Source organism: Pelmatolapia mariae, linkage group LG10_11, assembly GCF_036321145.2.
Source record: "Pelmatolapia mariae isolate MD_Pm_ZW linkage group LG10_11, Pm_UMD_F_2, whole genome shotgun sequence".
NCBI lineage: Eukaryota > Metazoa > Chordata > Actinopteri > Cichliformes > Cichlidae > Pelmatolapia > Pelmatolapia mariae.
In genome coordinates, this window is record NC_086236.1 from 16,877,778 (window position 1) to 16,900,412 (window position 22,635).

The 22,635-nt window shown below is 40.9% G+C and overlaps 1 protein-coding gene across 2 annotated transcripts; it reads right to left on the reverse strand.

The window, feature by feature from the left end:
• Positions 1 to 1,241: 1,241 nt before the first annotated feature.
• On the reverse strand, positions 1,242 to 22,426 carry smg6 (SMG6 nonsense mediated mRNA decay factor). 2 transcript variants are annotated; one of them, XM_063485591.1, is made up of 19 exons: positions 22,330 to 22,426; positions 17,816 to 20,192; positions 17,487 to 17,679; positions 16,995 to 17,105; positions 16,679 to 16,785; positions 16,154 to 16,232; positions 13,284 to 13,394; positions 12,788 to 13,003; positions 10,872 to 10,933; positions 8,194 to 8,339; positions 7,680 to 7,793; positions 5,886 to 6,060; positions 5,064 to 5,283; positions 4,708 to 4,887; positions 4,342 to 4,506; positions 4,108 to 4,252; positions 3,693 to 3,937; positions 3,496 to 3,577; positions 1,242 to 3,376 (listed from the first exon to the last, which is right to left on the reverse strand). In XM_063485591.1, the coding sequence occupies exons 1-19, from the start codon at positions 22,418 to 22,420 to the stop codon at positions 3,246 to 3,248; spliced, it is 4,950 nt and encodes a 1,649-aa protein (XP_063341661.1). In that variant the 5' UTR covers positions 22,421 to 22,426; the 3' UTR covers positions 1,242 to 3,245. The 2 variants fall into 2 exon arrangements, with proteins under 2 accessions (XP_063341661.1, XP_063341660.1); XM_063485590.1 differs by having other exon boundaries at positions 16,679 to 16,803.
• Between the last annotated feature and the right edge of the window lie 209 nt (positions 22,427 to 22,635).

The window sequence follows — 22,635 nt, forward strand, 5'->3', positions numbered from 1 at the left end:
TGGGTTTTTGTTTACGCTGCCAAAAAACAATGGATGTCATTCAGATGTTCCAGCTATGGCGTACACAAAGCTTTACCAATAATTCAGAGGAAGCTCACACATGCAGCAGTACTCCGTACTGCGATATAGGATGTATATGCGCTGTGCTTGGCAGCAGAGAGGTTAAAGATGGACATTCCACAACAGGCTGCAGGCTGGGAAACCAATCAGCTTCCAGAGCAGAACTCGAAGGGCTATGATTGGTTGCTTGGCATCCCTGTTGTCATGATGATGGGAATCAGGTCCTGCCTGTGTGGTCTGTATCCAGGCGCAGAAGTACACTGATACAGATGGATAGGCTGCAGAACTCGCAGCCCATGATGCGCAGATAAATAAATATATTCTAATATACATACATACATATATCTCACCCCCTCTTCACCCACCACTCAGAGTGTAATGAGGGATTTGGGTTTGTTCAAACTAGAACTGAACATATTTGAGATGTTTGTTCTTGTGTAGAGATGCACTGAAGAAGCATCTGCCCTCATGTTTCCCGGAGATACATGCACAAACAGATGCTTGTGGTCATGTGGCAGTGACTACCAGGAAGCACCCCCCCCCCCCCCCCCCCCCCCCCCTTGGGCACTCATTTTACACTGTTGCTACTTAAAAGTGCAGTAGCTGAATTTCCATTTACACCACAAATTTAAAGTTATACCACATTAAGCCTATAACTATGTAGACTGTCTTCTGGGGGTGTCTAAGGATTATGGACATTACATCTTTTTCCCCCCTCCTAGAGATTTCCAATTTATGTTGTTTATGATAACTGATTTACCCGACTCCTCAGTTTGCCAATTTTCTTTTTAAAAGCAAAAATTTATCAAGACACCCACAGGTCTTATATACATAACGGCTGTTGTTCCATCACTCCCACCTGTGTAATCTTCAGCTACCACACGAGGGCACACATGTGAAGCTTTTGGTATTCTATAGCCGGCTTTAAATGAGGACAAAGACCCCTTAATACAGACATTCTTCGAATATCATGTATGAAGAAGAAAATCAATGATCTGCATTTAGTTTGTTCAGTTTCAGGGTCCTGGCATTGTACACATACTGGCAGACTCTAACAATGGAGGCACTGTTAGTCATTGCTAGGAGGATGTTACCTTGTCTGGTCATGACAGGCCAAGAAAAACATATTCTACATCCTGGCATTCTTCATCTGCACGCCAATGAGGTGAAAACAAAGCCTTTAAAACATTTTTAATGATGGATGAAGGGAAAAAGTCATTTGAGTTAAGCTGCTTACAGCACTACATTTGCTCCAACACTAAAACACAGCAGCAGTGCCCACTTAACACAACAGGCTGCACTTAATACTACAGCAGCACCAAAACAGAGGGTCTGAAAAAGACGAGTAAACCTAGCAGACAGCTCATACAAATACATAAACGTCAATGAGCGATGGAAGACGGAAAGAAGTCCAATAACATTTTAAATCCAAATATCTGAACTGGGATGAGTGAATGATGAATAAGTGTAGTTTCTGACATATATTGTGACACAAATACAAATCTAAAGAATCCAGACTGTCTTTTAAAGCTATGTATAGCAACAAAAAGCACAACACTGTTTGTTTTTTTTGTTTGTTTTTTTGTTAAATGTCTGCTGCCTGATTTTCACGGTAATTTTGAAACCTATGTTTATGTATTTCAGCTACTAGAAAAGCGTGCTTGTAAACTGAAAGGCAAAGTCACACTGAAAATAAGAACACTAACTATACAAATAATGTAATGAGAGGAAAGCTACTGAAATCGTAACCTGCTGCGGTGGTTTAAACAAAACAACACAAATAAATTCACAAGTCTATACTTGATAATAAAAATTCTGCAAAGTCTTTGCAAAGGATCAGAGCATGACACACGATGGGCCAGGTCAGCGAGCGTTTGTAATCCTGGGTTTCATATTGTTTAAAGCCATATATGGGCCAAATGCCACTTAAATGAAATCCTATTTTCTAGAACTGAAAACCTAACACAGAACAAACAAATCCACCCTTCAAAGCAACAAAATGACAATTTGGCAAAAAGGGTGATGGTTTCTGATGTGTGAGTTTTTATTTACTCCCCTTTTGTGCCAGGGAAACAAAGACATCATTATCAAAGCCCTTCCCATTATATTTGTATGAGCACAAATTCCATCACACAGATTTATGTGCATTTCAGAATAGCGTCTAATTTGTCTTCAACGACTTGAGTCGGTGCTGATGTTTGATCAATAAAATGATGCTCTCGGAGTACTTATAACTCCATTTTCACCCTGACTTAAATTAAAACCGGATTTGCTTAATTAGCAGATCTTTTTAGGAAAACTTTGCAGATGTTTATTATCAAAAAAAAGTACAAACAACAGAAAACTAAACGATATCTGATGTTGCGGTTGACTTTACAAAAAAAACAAAACAAAACAAAACAAAAAAACCAAAAACAAAAAACTGTTAACGTCAGTCTGGAGGAATAACCCAAGATACCAAACAGGCATCAAGCATTTCCTGGGTTAGCAGGAAATGCCATATCTGCATGGGATTCCGTGGAAGTGCTGAGTTTGCATGAAGGCTCCTGATTAACCCCCCCACCTACAATCAGCTGCTTTTTTTTTTTTTTTTTTAACTGTATTGACACAGACCACCCAGCTGTGGCCATTTCCTCCTGCCATTCTCTTAGCTCTGCTGTTGAGGCTGAAGCTTTACCTAAGCCTGGGCCCTCAGAGTGGGGTACAAGTGCCATTTATGGCCTTCAGTGATGCTGTCTTTAATCAATTAAATGACCATAGACACTCTTCCCCCATTCTGGCTCATTCTATCATCAGATTCAAAATTTAACACTGCTTACAGAGCATACGCTAAATAGGAGCAGAGGTTTGCGGCTGGACAGGGCAACCTACAAATCAATTCACTCCATTTTTCCTCCTTTCCACTCCAGCCTTTCTGAGACTTAAGTCTTTCCTGCCTCTCTCCGGGGAAGCTCTCTGATCTTAACACACACATACACACACACACTTTGTCACAAGGGGGAAAAGCTAATTGAAACCACTCTGCTCTCTCTACATTTGCTTGTTTTTCATAAGAAGTGGTTCTTTACTTTCTTTATCATTTCCTGTCCCCTGTTATCTTCCTCCGCTCAAGTGTGTCTTCTCTCTTGGCTGACTGACAAGCAGGCTTCAGCAGTTGGGTTCCTTGTATTTAGGCTTACTCTGGTTCAGCCCACTTTGGCCCAGCTGAGGAAGGAAGGGATGTCTCGCACAGGTACGTTACGGGTCAAAGCTTTGACACGGAGGTTACGGTCATCTGTGAGGAGTACCACTTCTCTCTGGAGCCTCACGGTGCCATCTGTTTTTGAAGCAGGAAGCCAGAGAGGAGTAAGAAATAAACACTTTTTAATGCATCTGCATGAATGTGAGGAAATATGAATGCACACATGGAGCAAATGGTAGGTTAATGCTACATACTTCTCTGATGAGGCATGAAATCTTTAGCCTTGTCTTTGCAGTAGTGAAGACAGCAGGACAGAATAACATCATCATTGTTACCCTGAAAAGGAAGAGACCATTCAGTCAGCAAAAAACAGTAGATTTAAGAAGGCAACCTTTGCTTCTAAGCAAAAGAAACAGGCTTTAATTTGTATTTAATTAATCTGGGTTCCTACCTGTTGCCCAGACATATCCTCGCTACGGAAGGCAATAGACTCAAGTTGATTTCCTCTGCTCGTTAGAGCTCTGAGGCACTGTTCTCTGGCTTCGAATCCTTTTTCTAAGAAAGCCACCGCCATCCGAGCCTTCTCCTGCACAGCCCTCACATGGGCTGCACTGACACTATAGTTGCGCCCTCCTGACTCCACTGCTCCACCAAAACTGTCCTGGCCTTTAGCCAAGCCATCCAACTCTGTAATCACTGACAGAGAGAAAACAGACCATGTCATGAGCATACATAGGATTTCTACATGGAAACGCTGATGTATGTGGGATCCTTATCATTTTAAACGCCACTGAACTAAAAGCTAATCCTCCTCCACCTGCTTTTATTCATTTCCTTTTCTCTTCGTCTGTGTTTGTTATTCTTACCGATGAGTGGCACAACTATTATGTATGTTCCACACTGAAGGAGTTTCTTCAGCCCTGTCAAATGATCAATAAATCCATTTGTATCTGGAACCAGAAAGAGAGGCCTCACTTCAAGCTCCAACTGCCCACCCGTCTGCAGCACCTCCTGGAACACACACATTTATATTTTACATGACATTCAACTCTGTGACAACTTCAGACTCTACTATATTAGGACATGAAAGCCTGTTTTACCTTTATTTTATCCCTTCGCTTTTGTTGCTGTGCCAGTTTATTGGCGAGGACATGGCGTCTTGCCTTGAGCTCTCTGATGTCATTCTCGCTGTCTCCGGCCTCCTCAACTTCCTCTTCCTCTGATGCAGAGAGAGAAGACACTGCCTCGAGTATGACATCATCTCCCTGTTAAACAGATGCAGACGATAATGAGACATTTTCTACCTCCTGTTTTAACAGCCTCTGGAAATTTTTACTCCAGTGTTTACATAAATTTAATATAGGTAAAAGCATGAAAGGCACTCAGGCTCTCAGAAGAAAAAGACCAGAGGGAGAGAGTGAAGAAGTGGAAGGATTATTGGAGGATGCGTAGGAGAAGAAAGTCACCTCTTTTTCTGTTAGAGAATCCTGCCTGCTTCTTGTATCTGTTGAGTGGTTAGGTGCAGGAGGAGTTGCCACAGAGACATATTTGCCTCCCTTGAAAGCCAACAAAGGCTCTTCCTGTCCACACAAAGCCTCCAAAAAGTACTTCAGCACAGTAACTCTCTTACAATCTGCTGCTATAGCCTGAGGAAAGAAGTTTGGGGTTTATGCACATGACAGAGAAGCAGATGATGAGCGTGAATACAAAGCCTGGCACTCTGTAGGTGACAGAAGACTAAACAGAGGAATATTCAATAAGTGAACTTAACTTAAGCGTTAAAGTTATGATGTAATGAAATACAGCTCTCCTTTCCACTAACCATGTCAGTGTGTCCGTCTGTGTAACATGGCTCCTGTGGTGCAGCCAGCAACGGTACAAAGCCAGCAAGCAGGCGGTCTTCCTTCAACTGAAGCAGCATAAGCTCCTCATCCCCCTCTCCTTCTTCACTATCCACTTTGTACAGGGGTACTTCGCCATGGTCCACGCGTGCCAGCAAGTTACACAGATCAGCCAGGCACTGCCAGACATTGGGGCTGCAACTTTAAAGAAAGGAGGAGAAAAGGAAAAAATATAAAATGAATTAAAAAATTAAACAGTAAATTAAAAGAAACACTAACTATTTGTGGTCCTAAAACTCACACTCACTGATCATTTTATTAGGTACATCAGGTACAAAATCTGAATTTTCTGGCTATTTTTTTTTCATGGGTTGGGTCTTACAGGGTTAACTGCTCATTAATGACAATATTTAATCACCCTCTAACATGGCAGCACCTCATTGTATAGGGCAGAAATGCTGAAGATGACCTGCTGAAGTTCAAATGGGGGGGGGGGGGGATAATAATAACAAGTATACTGTAAGTATAGTATACTGTGGCGGCAATAGGCCATAGTATACTACCTGGTCATTATCACACTGTGAAAAGTAACTATATTGTTTACAGAGTGGCAACAATTTAGAAACTAAATATATTTCCTGGTAGCCAGAAACATGACTTGGATGGCGATGTTCTGTTGTTGCTGGTGTATGAAAGTTAATAAGTATTATTAGGTCATCTAAGTGATTTGTTTACAACTTGTTTCTGCTGCCGCCAGGTGGAGAAAAAAAACAAAACAGTTTACTGTAGGTTAAAGTTCTCACTCTATACTGCATGGTGGCGGGTTCCACTGGTCTGGGTGTCCCAGCATCCAGTCAGACCAGACTTTGATGCTTGGCAGCATTTCTCTTAGGTCTAGTGGGAAGGCAGAGACTCTCACAAGACCCTCCATCTCCTCCGCTTTACCCTCCTCCTCTCCATCTGTCATTGGGACTGGTTCTGAAAGAGAGGTTTTTGAACTGAAGTCTTCAATATCACACAAATAAAAACAATTGAAATTAGCATCTTCAATCAAGTGTAATGGTGCAATCCAAGTCCAACCAAAAGCAAACCACATCTCACTTTGCAGTCTTAAACTATGTAATGATTAATCAGTCTTTCCATTAAATTATTCTTTACACTATTCACAGAAGGTTAAAGAAAAGCTTAGGATTTATTTAAAGTTTTCCAAAAGCATTTATCAGCGTAACTGAACTTGTTTTTTGTCTAAAGATAAGTAACAGACGAAGGGAGACAGGGCTGACTACATGTTTGAATGCTTTTACCTGCCAATTCTATAGTAGGCATTAGCAGATATATTATAGTATGTAACTGATCTGGTCAGTTAAGTAGGAGAGGGGATTGTTAATCAGTTTCAGCTGCTTTGGTGGTCTTGAAATTAACAACAGGTGCACTAAAGTGGCAACAATGAGACAAGTCCCAAAAACAAGAATGGTTTTACAGGTCGAGACTGACATGTTTCCCTCCTCATCTTTTCTGACTGTTTTACATCAGTTTTGCATTTAGCTGGTCAGCGTCACTGCTGGATGCATGAGGCAATGCCTGGACCCTACAGATGTTGCACAGTTAAGTCCAGCACCTCCAAGACGGTACTACAATACGCAGACTTCCCAGGTTTGCTGTGTCTCCCAGCACAGTCTCAAGAAATTCTAGCAGACAGGCTGTTACTCTAGGAGAGCTGGACAGGGCTGTGGAAGGTCCTTAACTCATCAGCAGGACCGGTGTCTGCTCTTTTGTGCAAGGAGGAACAAGATGAGCACTACCAGAGCTACAAAATTACTTCAAGAAGGCCACTAGAGTGAAAGTTTCTGATTGTCTGGTCAGAGACAGACTTCACAGGGGTGGCCTGAGGTCTTGATTTCATCTAGTAGGCCCTGTGCTCACTGCCTGGCACTATGACATTCAATTGGCATTTGCCACAGAATACCAGAATTGGCAGATCCATCACTGGCACCCTGTGCTTTTCACAGGTTCACCCTGAGCACATGTGACAGCCCTTACACTGGTGCAGTGGGTCCTGTGTTCCTCCTGGAAAATGCCTGGCCTCATGTGGTGAGAGTATGCAGGCAGTTCCTGGAGGATGAAGGAATTAAGACCACTGACTGGGGCCCCTCATTCTTGCCTGCCCTAAATCCAATTGAACACCTCTAGGACATGTTTCAGTCCGTCCAATGCTCCCAGGTTGCACCTCAGACTGTCCAAGAGCTCAGTGATGCCCTGCTCCAGATCCAGAAGGAGATCCGCCAGAGGACCATCCATACTCTCATTAGGAGCATTTCCCAACATCGTCGTCATGCAGTTATAGAAGCATTTGGGGGCCATAAAAACAGAGTTCCATTTGAGTTTCTGCAACAAAATTGGACTAATCTGCCACATCATTTTTTTCACCTTGATTTTTATGGTCTTTGAATTCAGCTCTCTGCAGGTTGAGAATTTTCATTTCCATCAAACAATGTGATCTGATGTGTTATTGAACAGTTTATGATATGAATATTGTGGCTGAACTGTAAGAAAAAAAATGCTGTTGATCAAAAGCTTGATGTGTAAAGCGTGGATACCTGCAGGAATTTCTTGAAGAAGTTCTGTGCAGCGCTGCACCAGCAGTGCAAACATACCGAGACCCAGGGCAGTGCTCTGCTCTTGTAAAACAGATCGCACTTCTCCTTCTTCACCTGAAAGACAGAATTTCAAACAGTCGTTTATCACTGCCTTGTGTGAAACCACGGCTTGGGTCTACACATATTTGAGTTGGAAAAGAACTCCATGCTCAGTTGCATAACAAAAGACCTGAATTGAGAAGATTAGAACCAAAGTATGTTAAAATCAGTTAGAATCAGTCTGCAGTGGTCACTAAACTTAATCGTGTTCAAACATGCCAACATATTAATAAACTGAGTCAAATTTTACAGCAAATAAAGTCCATGTTAAAAGCTTCATGAAAACTATTTTTACCAGCCATTTCTGATAATACTGCAAATAAACCTCCAGTGTTACCACCACAAACAACTTGACATTTGAAAACGATGATTATCATTATCATCATCATTATCATTAGGTTGTGCACAATATTACCTTTGCTGTTGGCATTGTGTATGGCGAACATATTAATGGTGATGATCTGCAGCATGTGTGTACTTCCCAGCATGTGTGGACCATGTTGGAGCAACGTCCTGAATTCCTGCAGAACACGGGTTGCAGCTCCAGGAAATGTTTCCATGCTATACAGATAAGACACATTTCCAATGATATGTCACTGGCACAGAGGCAAACAGAAAAATACAGTTTTCAGTATGTAGTAGTCTGAGTCGATATGCTTCTGTAATCTCACGGAGCTATTCAGTCGAAATAGAAACTTGGCTACTTTAGGATGTACTACATCTGCTCGCTCACGTTAATACTTTATAGAGATTGAAAATGTGACGTCATTTCCGGGGTAAAACCGCAAAGGATTGTAGGTACGAGTGGCAAGCGGTACTAGCGCACGCAGGTTTTCACAAGAAAACAGTCACATAGCGATAAAAAGAAACAAAGAACGGCAAGAAGCTGTTGTATTATTAACTGCAATAGCCGGTCGCATGAAAGCCACGGGAAGCCGACGGGTAAAGAGATCGTTTTTTATCGGATTCTGTCGTGGAAGAGAAATTGTTCAAGCCATGTTTCCGAAGTAACAAAGAGCCGACGGATGGCCTGGATTGCAGCCATTCGAAGACCAAATATAACGTTCCAGAACACTCCAGCTCACATGTTAGTCTGCTCCAAGCATTTCCACAAAGGTAAGTCTTCTGTTGTAGTTATTACGTAATTTATCATAACATAATTGTTGATGTAGGTTACAAATAAGTCTTATATTGATTTGAATAGAATTCGTTGCGCTATGCTGCTTTGTTCACTGTGGCTTTGCGGGCTAATGTTTGTTGTGTTTTGTAGGAAAACCAGCCTACAAAATGCTGGAATGCGATCCAGACTGGGCACCCTCTATCAACCTGGGTCATACCGAGTTTAAAGCTGCTACCACAGCGAGATTTGATCGGTTAAGAGGGAGCGCGATATCAAAACAGCCACGAAAAGTCAGACATATATGTGCCCAAGTGTTGTATTGAAGCAATCAAGTGATGAATAACTGTTTTCCAGTATGCTGTTTTGCAATGTTTTTTTTTTTCCTGTTGCATTGTTGATTTGTTTTTCACCGAAGCAGCTAATAAAGCATAATGGAATACAATTTTGCCTCTTTCTTGTAAGATTCTATCATAGAATGAAACAATAATGCCAGTTATAAATAAAGACAATACATTGAATGAATTACGAAACACTTATTTTATTTCTATTAGATCTGAAAATGTTGTGTAATACTACAACCTGAAACAAAGAAAAAAAAATCTATTTGTCATCTCCTGTACAGGCCAACACAATCTAACAACAGCTGTGAAATGGAATAGTCCAAATCACCAGAGTAAACTGGACCTGGGCTTGTTGCAGGGATCTGAAGTTACTAAACATTTTGTGAGTGTATGCACTCACACTTAGGACCATACCATACTACCATAATAAATATGTGTGTGATGAAAGTTGGGCAGCACGCTAACATTCTTACTCCACTCTGTATGCTCGTATGGGTCTAACCCTTTAACTCCTTTGATTTTTTCCTCATAATTTTTTTTTTTTTTTTTTGCCTTTTCGTCAAGTCTGTCTTTGTACGGACCTGTCGTGTTCTTCGTCGTTCTGTACATAACTGTTTTTGGGGCAAATAAAATGCAAGTAGGGATTAAAACCGCAGAATTAATGATTACCGGTGCAGGAAATGCTAGCGCTTGATGTAGTGTTTTGATTTTGCTATCACTTGTACCCACAATGCAATGCGCGAAAGTCAAGTGGTCTGTCAATCTCCATTTTAACGCTGTGCTGTCACAACACCCAACATTCTCCACACACCAAGTCACATTATTATATTGACCACTCTTTCCACTGTTATACTGACCCACTTTAATGTCATCTGACATCTGCACTGCTTGCCTGCACTCCGTTTGTGTTGAATTTCTTGTATTTGAGGCATTTCATTTAGTAGACACTTTACTATATTCTATTTATATTATGTATTTGACATTCTGGCTGCTATAACAGGGGAATTTCTCAATATCTGGTCTAAATAAAGAATTTTATTTTATGAAGACACCTGAGGCTTTGAGTGTGAAAACATGTGAACTGATGTATTTCAGTAATAATTGTTTTAAAATGGCACACACAGCTCTGACTGCTTCAGCCACTGCCAAAGGCAGCAGCTACATCCTGGTTCTCAAAATAGAAACCATTATAGCATAATGGGAATTATCCAATTTATTGCTCAGATCAAGAGAGCCATTAGCATTATTGCATTATTCCATAATAGTGCTCACCCGCTGATATAGTTCTATTTTTAGAAATCATCTGAATATGCAGTTTTCATATTATTACGAAATAATGTTAAATCATTTAATTTGCTACAAACACTACCTTTTTGTTTATTAAGAACTAATTAAAGTTAATGAGGCAGCAGGTAGAGTGCACTTAGTGCACTGCAGTCAATTCAGTTAATCTAGTATATTGTTGATTAATTTAGTTAACATACAAAACATGCAGATTGATCTTCTGGTTAAAGCCTAGGCAACATTTTAGTCAAGCACATTTTCTTGGGCTAGCCTCAGTGCTATTTTTCATCATCATCATCATTCTTTTAAACACAGTCAGTCTATGAACTTAAGAGCTGAAAGACTCACCCCACTTTAGTGAAGAGCTTCCCATGAGCATGCAGGAAACTCAGAATGAATCTCTTATTGAGCTGTAGAAAAAAAAAGAAAAGAAAAAAGGACAAGGCCAAAAGGGGGAAAGGATTACTAATGTTCGTGCAACAGTTTTATTTAGTTACTAATCCACAAGTGCAACACATTGCAAGAAAACATGTCTTCATCCAGAGACGACGCACATTTTGAAATGACGTCAACATTTAAGTGCGCTTGGTATTTTGAACAATAGGGTTAGGAAGAAATGGGACTAAGAGACAGCAAAGAGGATACATATGCCTCTCTCAACAGTGTCCACTGACAAGTAATGGACTGATTATGTGGAGGAGGCCAAAAAAGAAAATAAAATGGGAACAGAAAAAGGCTGCTCCTGCTTCTTCTGACACTACAGCCCATATATCATAATATAAATGATACTGGAATGTAGGTGTGTAATAAATTATAACAGCATATTTTTTGCTGTGTAATATTAAATTGTAAATGAAATCAGAGCTTCATCATCCTTGCAGTTACAGGGAGTTTGTCAGTACCTACATCAGCTGACTAGGCAGCGTCAGCATAATAGCCCAGGTTTTACACTGTAAATAATGTAGAAAAAGCAGATAGTGTCTTTCTTATCTTTTCTGTATGCCACTGCATATACATAAGGGTTGGGTGATATGTAAAAATTTTACACCCAACAATCGTAAGTCCAATAATCGACGACGGCGATATATTCGCGCATGCGCAGACTTTTTGATGGGCGGAGCAATGTAATCATGCATGGACTGATTTGCGCGTTTACAACACAGAAGAAGTCTAAACATGGACTATATGCCAAAAAAAATATAAAGTCGCCAATTTGGGATTTCTTTGGCTTTAAACCGGATGACAGAAGTAAACCTAAGGATATAACCAAAGCGGTGTGCCGCTTATGCAGACGTATAGCCCGAGCAAAGGACTCAAACACGACTAACTTGTATGAGCATGTACGTGTCCACCATCTGAATGTTTTTTTCTGAACATAGGCTACTGCCTTTCTTCCTTTCTGTTATGAATTTGAGTAAATGAATCGCTGCATTTGGGCGCACTCTGAGGAGGGTGCATTTGCTCGCAAATGAAAGAGGGTGCTGTTAAAACAGCGCTATTATTATTTTTTACCTGTTGACTGCTTCTATTAGCTCCATCATTATTAGCAAACTTAGTCATGGGGAAATAAATTAATAAATCGCCCTTGTAAAAATGATAGTCGATATATTTGTCCAATCGCCCAACCCTAATATACATGATCTGAACCCAATTATTTATTAATTTGGGAAAAAAGTGCTTGGAGTCCAGCTACTCAATACTGTTCCTGCAGCCAAAGACAGCACTGGAGCTGCTGCTGCTCTTCTTATGAGCTGCTCATAATATGCTTTTATAGACCCGGTTTAATCTACCGTACTCTCTCAGATAGCACTGTGATAAATGATGAAATAGCAATACTCTGTCTATGCCAATTTCAATTAATAAATAATGGTGCCTAACTGCGAGCAAAAAATGTAAATAAAAATAAAAACAGTAAAGAGGTTTAAAGACATTACTCAATGCAGGCAGGGAAATGAAAATGAAATGAAAATATGAGTCGACCAAATGACAGCCTAGGGGGAAAATGAAAAAATGATGACAGAGGGAATAAATGAGCACCAAAACAAATTCATATAGACTGTATGAGAGGAAATAAATTAGAGGAAAAACTACATCGGATTACAAATAAAACTTTATTGGAGATGTCTGCAGACACTGTGTTATTTTTTCAAGGAACCTAAAGTCTGGCTGCTGTGCAAAAAAAAAAAAAAAAAAAAAAAAGTATGCAGAGGAAAAACAGAGGTCTTTGAGCTGATATATGTTAAGGAATAGACACAGAGACTTACGTCAGCAACGCTGAGACTGCCCAGCTCTCCATCTTGTTCAGAATCTCTGCTGGACTCACTACCTCCTCTCTGAGAGGAAGGTGCTGCTGCCTGTCCACTGGGGCGAATCCAGATCTCCACACGTGCTCCTTCCTCCCTTCTTCCTCTTCCTCTCACTGCTGGACCCCTGGAGCCTCCTTCATGCTCCTGCCTCCTCCTTCGCTCAAGCTGCTCTGCCTACAAAAAAGATAAAAACAGTCTGTCAACAAGAAACACTTGCCGTGCCTAAAGTCCTAATTTTTCTCATAAAGCAATTTATTAAGTAAATTTATTGAAGGGTCTATTAGGTGGGGTGAGAAAACACCCTGTGGCAAGCACTGGCATTATAATTATGCATGAATCCCTACTGGCTAGACAGTTCTTCTCAAATTAAGCTCTTGAGATCTTGATGTGATCTCAAGTGTTTTCTGTTGTAGAAATCTGACAAAAGTTTATGTCCATGAAACGTGTATCTGACCTTACGCTTGGCTTCTTCAAAAAGACTCATGAGGCTCTCTTTTGCAGTCAGAATGGGATTGGAAGCTGCCAAGCTACGCATATAGTAACACACAGCATCTAACTTCCGCTTCTGTAGGTTAGAAATGGAGAAGACATAAACAAGAAGAGGGAGGTAACACACACACATACGTTCAAAACACAGTTATATTTTCCCATTTTCAGGGACACGCAAACAGACGTACAGTCACTAAAAGCCAAATCCAGTTACTTAATTCAAACTCTAAAATTTCTACCCTTAGGAGTCCTGAACCTAAGTACAGCAATGAATTTTCCATTATTAAGGTACTGTGCTTTACAATTTGAAATACTACATTACAGCAGGTCTCATTTTTAACCCAAGGGCATCAAGACTGAGAGCCAAAAGTAGCCAAAAGTTTAGGGTTTCAGAAATGATCAAATACAGAGGCCTGCCTTCCAATGAGTTTAGATTCAGCTGGTTGAATATGAAGGCATGTAACACCAAATGTATCAAATTTGATATACAAGTTTTTGAGACATCTACATCATCAGTATGATTTTATAACACTAACTGTCTTATGTGTTTTTGTTTAATATAAACAGCTCCACTGGTTTATTTTTTTACCTTGCAAACTGAAACCTTGTCTTTCTGCTTCAGATACATACTAGGGGGTTGGACATTGGATAAATCCTCTAAGCCAGGGGTGTCCAATTGGCCCGCAAGAAATTTTATAAATAGAATAGAATATGGCCCGCACTTAAACTTTTGCTTGAGTGTATTGCACTTCTTAGGTTTAACACCAGGGGGAGCTACTGTTGCTCAAGCCAGTTGCTCCACCAAAAAGGACAATCACAGAAGAAATTTACCCCAAGTTCCTAAACATGGCATAACCAAAGAAGCGAAAGGTAGAAAGTGAGAGCAGAAAATTTCTGACATGGTGGGAGAGTGAATATTTCTTCAAAGAATTCAAGGGGAAGTGTGTCTGTTTGACACTTTGGCAGTTATGAAAGAGTATAATGTACGACGTCATTATGAAACCAAACATCAGGCCTATGCATCCTACACTGGTGCTGAGCGTAAAGCAAATGGTAGCTATCCTGCAGGGTCAGCAACAGTATTTTTTTCGTGCTCAAAAAGTCCAGGAAAAGGCTACAATAGCCAGCTATGAGGTCGCCCAACTCATCACAAGACATGGCAAACCTTTTTCAGATGGAGACCTCATAAAACACTGCCTCGTTAAAGTCGCTGAAATAATGTGCCTGGAAAAAGTGCAGGACTTCAACAACGTCAGCATGTCCACAATACAGTTGTGCGATGCACGGAAGACTTGTCAGCCAACATTAAACTGCAACTGTCTGATAAAGCTTGTGCTTTTGATTTTTACTCCATCGCATGAGATAAGAGCGCTGATGCCACAGACACCGCACAGCTGCTAATTTTTTTGCGGGGAGTGGACGAGAACTTTGGAGTTACAGAGGAGCTGCTCGATCTTAAGAGTCTAAAAGGCACAACAACGGGTATGGATATTTTTGAAGCTGTGTCAGACTCAATTGACAAAATGAGACTTAAATGGGACAAGCTGTGTGGAGTTACAACAGACGGGGCTCCAACTATGGCAGGTGCACACAAAGGAATGGCGTCTATGATGATCCAGACCTGGCTGCCAGCCATCCTTCGGTCCAAAGTGCTGCATCACTGCTCCCACTGAGTGCAATGGCGTTCCCACTTTAGGTGAGTAAAAAATATATTCCACAGTACCCGTGTGTTAATAAGCATGCATGTGCAAGTACACATGCTTCAAATATCAATAATGCGCATCAATTCTGTCACTACCCTGCTTTTGCGCACCACTTTCTTATATGCGTTTTTCTTGTTAACACAGAGTACACACCGCTGTGCACAGCGCACACACTGCACACACAAAGTCAGCTGATCTCATCTGATGCAGATTTGCTCCTTGATCAAGTGACATTTGTCCGGATTTTTGGCACAAGGGGCGTCGGATCAGCACCGCAGCTGGATGGCCCGATTTACAAACCCAGCGCAGCTGATACTCACCAGAATAATTTAATAAAATTATATGCATTCCTGTAATTAAATCCAGTTTAATCTGTTAATGTTGATAACCGTTTCAAACGAACGTTAATAGGTGTGTTGCTAAGCCTAATAACTTTAATAACAAGTTTGAAATTTACCCGTCCCATTTTCCCCTTTATTGTTTTTTCTCTGTACTGTAAATCTTCTGTCTAAGAAGAAATCTGAGGCTGCTGTTCTGAGAATGAGCTACCAAAGCTTTTTCTGAATAAATCAATAAAGATCCATTTATGGAAAGCTGTGATGAAGGCAGTTTTGTCTTTAATTATATTCAACAATATAACATATTTGACCACTTTTAATTGATTTTTCTAACTTTAATACACTAAAGTTAAGGCTATATACCTAATTTCTACTAAGTGACCCAGCCCCTCCTATATTTTTATGTATGTGGCCCTCAGTGAAAAAAGTTTGGACACCCCTGCTCTAAGCATTTAGTCATTAATTTTTTTTCCTTTGATCCTTGACAAGTAAAGATCAAGGCCTACATCATAGAGAACATTTTTGACTTGCTATGCAGTTATAAATGGGGGTTTCTTTCATTAATTCTTTTGAACCATTACAATTTGGACATTGTATTAAAAGGAATAACTCTCAAACAATATTCTTTCAATATTGCATCAACCTACAAGAGTTGCATCTGAACTTGAAACTTTCCTGTAGGATAAATTAGTTAGGATTAGGACCACTTCAAAATGAATGCGCCAAAGCACGGAGCTATGAGAATAAAAAAGTGAAGTTTCTCAATGCTTAAGAGTCTGATCTGTATCACTTACTGTATAAACAGCCAACAGAGCCAGCTGGTTGTACGGGCGTCCATTTTTTGGGGCAATCTGCTGGGCCTTCAGATACCAGCTGTGGAAAAGTAAACAAGTAGTCATGACACATCAATAAAGAGACAAACATTTTCAGTTTCTACCTTAAAAGTTTAAGTAATCTGTCATATATAGGTAAAAAGTTATGTCTTTAGCATATAATAACTGAAACATCTAAAGAAGTCAAAGTTTCAAAGTATAGTGACCAGTCCAGAACTGTAGGTGTGCATATCTGGGAGAAACAATGGAAATGATCAGCCACTTGCACTGCATGAAAACGGGTATAAAACATCTGTACTGCTTAAAAAAAGAAATAGAAATGGTAGTTGTGACTCCTCATTCGTTAATTCAGGAGTTGTCAGATTTTTAAAATATCAGTCTACTCACTTGTTCAAACTCAAATTTGAATATCAAGACACATCCCACCCTCTTGAATGTTTGTCAGAAATTTTACAATGCCAAGAGAAATCTCAAATTCAAGCCTACCTGCGAGCCTTGCCATAGTTGGCAGAGTCACTGGCTTGCTCCCGATAACGTGCTATGTCACCCTGACAAATCATACAGCGCTGAGCACTAATGAGTGCATACTTCACCTGAAAAAAATGTATTCGCTACATAAAAAAAAAATTAAGAAATTGTCGCAGTAAGCGTTGTACATGGAAATCGGGTGACTTTTCAAAGCCGCTTACTGGATTTTTTCATGTACAATGGAAACTCATTCACTACATTTTGAACATTTAGTATTCAGTACAACATTGAACATGTTACAGAAGCAAAAAAGCTAAAAGGAATGGTTCCCTACCGTTTTGCGTAATGGACGAGCCCTGATAGCCATGCCATCCATATAATCCTCTAACTTAAATTGGTATACTGTCTGAAGCTTCTGAAGTAGCGCGTCAAAGAATAATTCGCCCTGTAAAACACAAAAGAATAGAAAAATATTATAAAAATTAGAAGGACTTTCCCCCTTAATTATGAAATCAAACTCAACTCCCTACCCAAGGGTCATATTCCTACAAAGGAAGTAAAAGTTTAACAAGACTTATTATTTATTATTAATTTATTCTTCTCTGTTAAAGGTACATGAATTACTTCTCTAAAATGGATTTGGAAACAAATTTGTCCCTGATTTAGGTAACAAATACAATTTGCGTCATCTAGTGATACACAGACTAATTTTGGGTTATGAATGAACCCATAATCTAAACCATACAGGCAGAAAAGTGCCCAAGTGATTGTTAGATATGTTTCTTGGGAAACCTTTTCCTATCTAAATTTCCTACACGTTCCTTACCTCATCAAGCAGTGTAAGGAGCTTGTTTCTGATATGAGGGGCATTGTCATAGGTGGGCTCTTTGAGTAGCTGCCGGAAGCGCTCTATGACCTGGTAAAAGACATTCTTCCACAAAGCCTGATCCACGTTCTGAGAGTCTGAGAACTCGATGTCTGTCAGGATGACCTGCTCATATATCCCCAGAAGGTCCGCTCTTTAAAATGGGAGGAAACAACATGATAGTGCTTTTTCAACTAGATTATTGGCTCACTTGTCACCAAGACAAATAACTGGCATTAGGACAACAAACCACAAAAGCACAATGTCTAGCTTTGTCCCTGAATGCTCACCTGATCTGGGCCATGCGATCCAGTCCATCAGCACTCACTCTATCCCGGGAGAGCAGATTACTGAGCTGAAGCTCCTGAGCATCTGCAGCCCTCAGTAGTCTTCCCAGCTCCCCTCTGGTGTGTTGCTCTGCCTCTTCAAATGTTACACTGCCTCCTGCACTCGGGAGGGAATAACCTGATCCCCTGTAATTACTGCAGAACTGACCCACACCAGGGCTTGGATACATGCTATTAGTGTAAGCCATTTGGTAGGGTCCCATATGATAAGGAAATGGATAGCGCTGGTTGGTGTTAGGATTATGTGGGCCGCTGGTGGGCACAGGGTAGCAATACGGGTTGTCCGAGTTTTGGAATTTGTAGTAGGCCATGGCAGAAGCCTGCTGGGATCGAAAGCGCTCACCCTGCGTGACTGGAGGGCTGCCTGCTACCTCATCATCTGTGTCCAGAAAATGAAGCTGTCCATATCCTGTACCTGTCTGAAGATATACAGACTGCTGAAGAGATGAATGCTGTGAGGACTGATTGCTGGTAAGAGCAGGTTTTTGGTCTGGGTTATTTGGATCCCAGAGTCGCCTTGCTCCTCCCCCTCGACCTCCTCTACTCCTGCCAGCTAAACCACCTCTAATTCCACCAAAAAGAAGCCTTTGCCCCACTTCAGGTGAATTAGAGATATCTGTCCGGGCTGGAAGTACCAGGATGCCCCCACCTCGGCCACGAGGAACGGGGCCCTCCTTGCGATGTTGTGCATCCCCACTATGTGACGAGGTGTCCGACTGTTTTTCCAAAGAGACCCTGAGGATTCCCCGACCCCCACCTTTGTTTCCCTTTTGTCTGTTTCGTTCGCCTCTCTGTCTCTCTCTACTTAACTGGCCCTCACCACCTCTTCTCTTCCTCCTCCTATCGTCTGCTCTGTCACTCATCTCACTTCCTTCCAGTGATTCTGTAGAGGATTCCTCATTTGTTGTCCAACTTTTTAAATGATGCCTTTGTCCTTCTCCACCAACAATAGCCCCCTTTTTATTGTTGTCTCTAGAATGTGACCACTTTGTACTCTCCACATCCTTTCCTAGTCCAGGATAATCCAGGCTGGTCACACTGCTCGCTGAGCTACTGCTGTAAGTTCGATTACGTGAGCGCCGAATATCTGATTTGGAATAGCGTTTTGAGGTTGGTGTTGTGACATTTGCATTGGATCGATTTCTGTTCACGTTTTTTTCTGTCTTGGCATCTCTCTCAGCATCTCTGGATCTGCTGTTGTTGGTTTCGCCACTTCGGTTTTCTCTGCGGTTCTCTCTTCCTTTATTTTGGTGTGTTTGCTTTGCTTTATCCATTTTCTCGACGTCTGCTTCTACAGCTCTCTTGTCTTTTTCCCCCTCAGTATTCCTTTGATTATTCTTACCCTGATCACCTGCTTCATCTTCTTTTCTGGAGTCCTGAGTCTTTTCCACGCCTCTCCTCCTTCGGTTTCCCCTTTCTCTCTTCTTCTCTGACTTTTCTTCCTCATCTTTGGTTCCTGACCCTTGACCTCGCCTTTTCTTGTCAGTTGGTTCCCTTCCCTTGCAACTTAGTTCTCCAGCATCTTGACTTTTATATTCAAATTTATCCTTTTCTTGTATGTTGAGATTTTCAACTTTGCTAGTAATTTTCTCCACTGAAGCATCAACGGGTATTTCAGGTGTTTCCACGTCTTGGCTTCCTTGCTTTCTACTTGTCTCACTGGAAGTAAACACCTTTGCACTCTCTTGTGTGCCTTTTACTCTTTTATCTTTTCCACCCTGCTTCTGTATAGAGGTTTTTATGTCCACTCCACTTTCCCTCGTACTTTGCTGAGATTCTGGCTCGGTTTTTTGCTCTTGCTTTCTAGGAGGAGGCTTATCCTGTTCTCTTCCAGCCCCACTGTCCTTCCCTTGAATGTTTCTTCTACTCCCAGGTTGATAAAATTCTCTGTCTGGTTTTCGGGTTTTCTTTGCTGGCTTAGCTGCTCCTACAGGTTCTTGATGTTCATTTTCCTTTTCAACAAACAATTTTTCATCATTTGCATCTGATTTATTTTGCGCATGTCTCCCTTTTCTGCAGTTCTGACTGTTACCACCATCGCCTCTCATCCTGTCTTCATCCTTTTTATTGGTACCAGTCCCACTGTCTGTCCACCCTTGTCTCTCCAAAGGTGTCTCCCCAGACACAGCCTTTTTTTCACTCTGGGATGGCTGATCATGCTCATGTGATTCGGCAGCTAGGGGCTCATTTTGACCAGTTTCTCCCTCACTGTCATGGTTACGTCGTCCATGTCCAGGAACAGGCTGGTAGCGTTGCAGATCAGGACGCTTTCCTTCACGCCTTCTGTGCTGCTTGTGTGTGTGATGCTCCTGTTGTTCCTCTGCAGAAAGAACAAATTAAGTTTATATTTAATGGACTGTAATCCACTGTAATGGTAATAATCCAAAGAAGCATTTAAGTCCTACAAAACCCAGAGCTAATGTCGTGTGTGACATTATAAAAGATGTCAAACTAATGGGTCAGTGCACCATAAACGTGAGGAAGGTCTCTCTGGTTTTTTAGTCCAGTCGGCCCCGTATGAAAAGTACTACTTGTTATCAGATACATCGACTCCGATATGAACTTTTACAAGTTCCTTTGTCAGCTAATTTTTAACCACAAAGTTTAACTTACAGGTTGATCCAAGGACTATTAAGTCAAGTGCAGATGGCCATGTTAGTCCCATCATCCTCCTACTACCATTTAGCAACTCTCTATCCTGAAATACGGTGGTTATTAGAGCTTGCTTATATTGGACATATTAACTGTTTTAAAGCATGCAAACTTCTTTTGTACATCCTGTATACGAACTCATGTGAGGCATCAGTCACCCAGGCCAAAAGACTGATCAGCGACCAACTGGCAACCTCCAGTCGTATTTTCCTGACTGGCTTTCTAACAGGATCCTGGAAGTTGCTGGACCAAAAACCTCACTGTGACTGCTCAGGTATCTAGCACCGTGCCATTAGCTTGTCTCAAAGTTTTATTTTCACCTTTTGAAAAATACTGGTTGCAGAGTTAAGACACAAGTTTTACTTTATATTTTCCCTACTGCTTGGTGAGTACTTTGTGTTTGCAGACAAGCTGGCATTTTCAATGCAAACTACTGGTGACCGCAGCAAACTGCAAGCAAACAAAACAATCCCCAGGAGTTCTTTCGTGAGCCATCTTATACATTTTCGTTACTAATTTCTAGCCACTTCCAGCAACCACTCGGGAATACACTTTTTTTCACCCCCTCACAAACAGTGGCTGCCACATGGTCGCTGACCAGCTTGTTTCAGAGAGGATATATGTTATCCCAAAACTAACTAAATATCTACTGAAAACGAAACAAACCTTTTTACCAAGAAGCCTTTAATGCAAACTTCTCCCACTAGCTCTTTAACCATAAACTAACCTCAAACTCTCTCTAGCCCTGCCTGTTCTAGTTAATATTTCACTTATAACAGGAAACCATTATCAGTTAAAGGGTTTTTTTTTTTCTATGAACATATTGTAAAGCACTGATGGTTTAGCTTTGAGGTTTCTTGTTTTGTTTAGTGATGCACCACTTGTTAAATTCTGCATTTAAGAAACAATTTATCCACTTTTTTGTTAGTTTATTTATAGTTAGTGATAGAGTAGCGACCTGTCCTCGGTGTATCCCGTCTCTCGCCCTGTGACAGCCAAGATAGGCTCCAGCCCAACCGCAACACTGAACTTGATAAGCGAAAACAAATAGATGGATGGGTATTTTGTTTTTCTGCATACTGTACTGGTTTTTTTCTTCGGGAAATAACAACACTTGTATTATGTCAAAAATAATTAAACGTCGCTTAGATTTTCAACATTTAAACGGCGCAAAATAAAGTAAATGTTGTCTTCTTGCTAACAGGCAGATGTCGGCCGATATCATCGTGATCATGTAAGTTTCACACACAGCCACCTGCTCATAGCGTTTATCAAACAGAATCCGCCTTGCAGGAATGAGCGGAAATGACCAGGTACAGATAAATCCACAAAACTTCCCACAAACTAAGAAACCCGCATCACCCTTTTGACGTCTTTCTTAATAGCTGCAATGTGCAAGTTTAAAGTTTACGGTTAGAAGAGTTGGCGAATTCTGTAACATTAACTAACGTTTAACTTAACCGCAACGGGAGTCTAGCATTCTCGTTTAAAAAAAAAAAACGCGTAGTGTACTTTAAATGCAGACATTACGCGTAAGAAAGAGCTGATTAAATGTTTAAAGTAGAAATACTAAATCGTGACAAGACTATGACGAGCGTTTTGTAGAGGGGGCGTTTAAAACAGGCAGCGCGGGACTATGGAGTGGACAGGCACACGGCTGGCTAGCTAGCTAACAACATTAGCTAGATCCAAACTTGGTAACTCCCGTCGGTCACTTTCAGATAACTTGGGATACTTTTTCGCTTGAATTTCAAGACTCTTTCAGCAATTTGTTCTTTACACGTATCCGATTAACTTCTTCTCACCTTTCTGACACTCAGTAACGCTGACTGAATTCGACGCTTCAGCTCGGAGTTCCGCAGCTGAGATTCGCACTCTATCCAGTTCCGCCGCCATCTTTGCTATCACTCGAACAAACACAACAAATACGGTGGCCCCGCTGGTTCAAATATCGTAACCGGGTGACGTTGCAGCCAGCAGTACTGTTCCTTCACAGTGACATCAACCCGTGCATATTTTTAATCAAGCAATGAAATGAATAACAAAATATTGAATATTTTGAATGGAAGATGAAGTTTGTTTATTTGGGTTTTTTTTTAGTCTTTAAATCT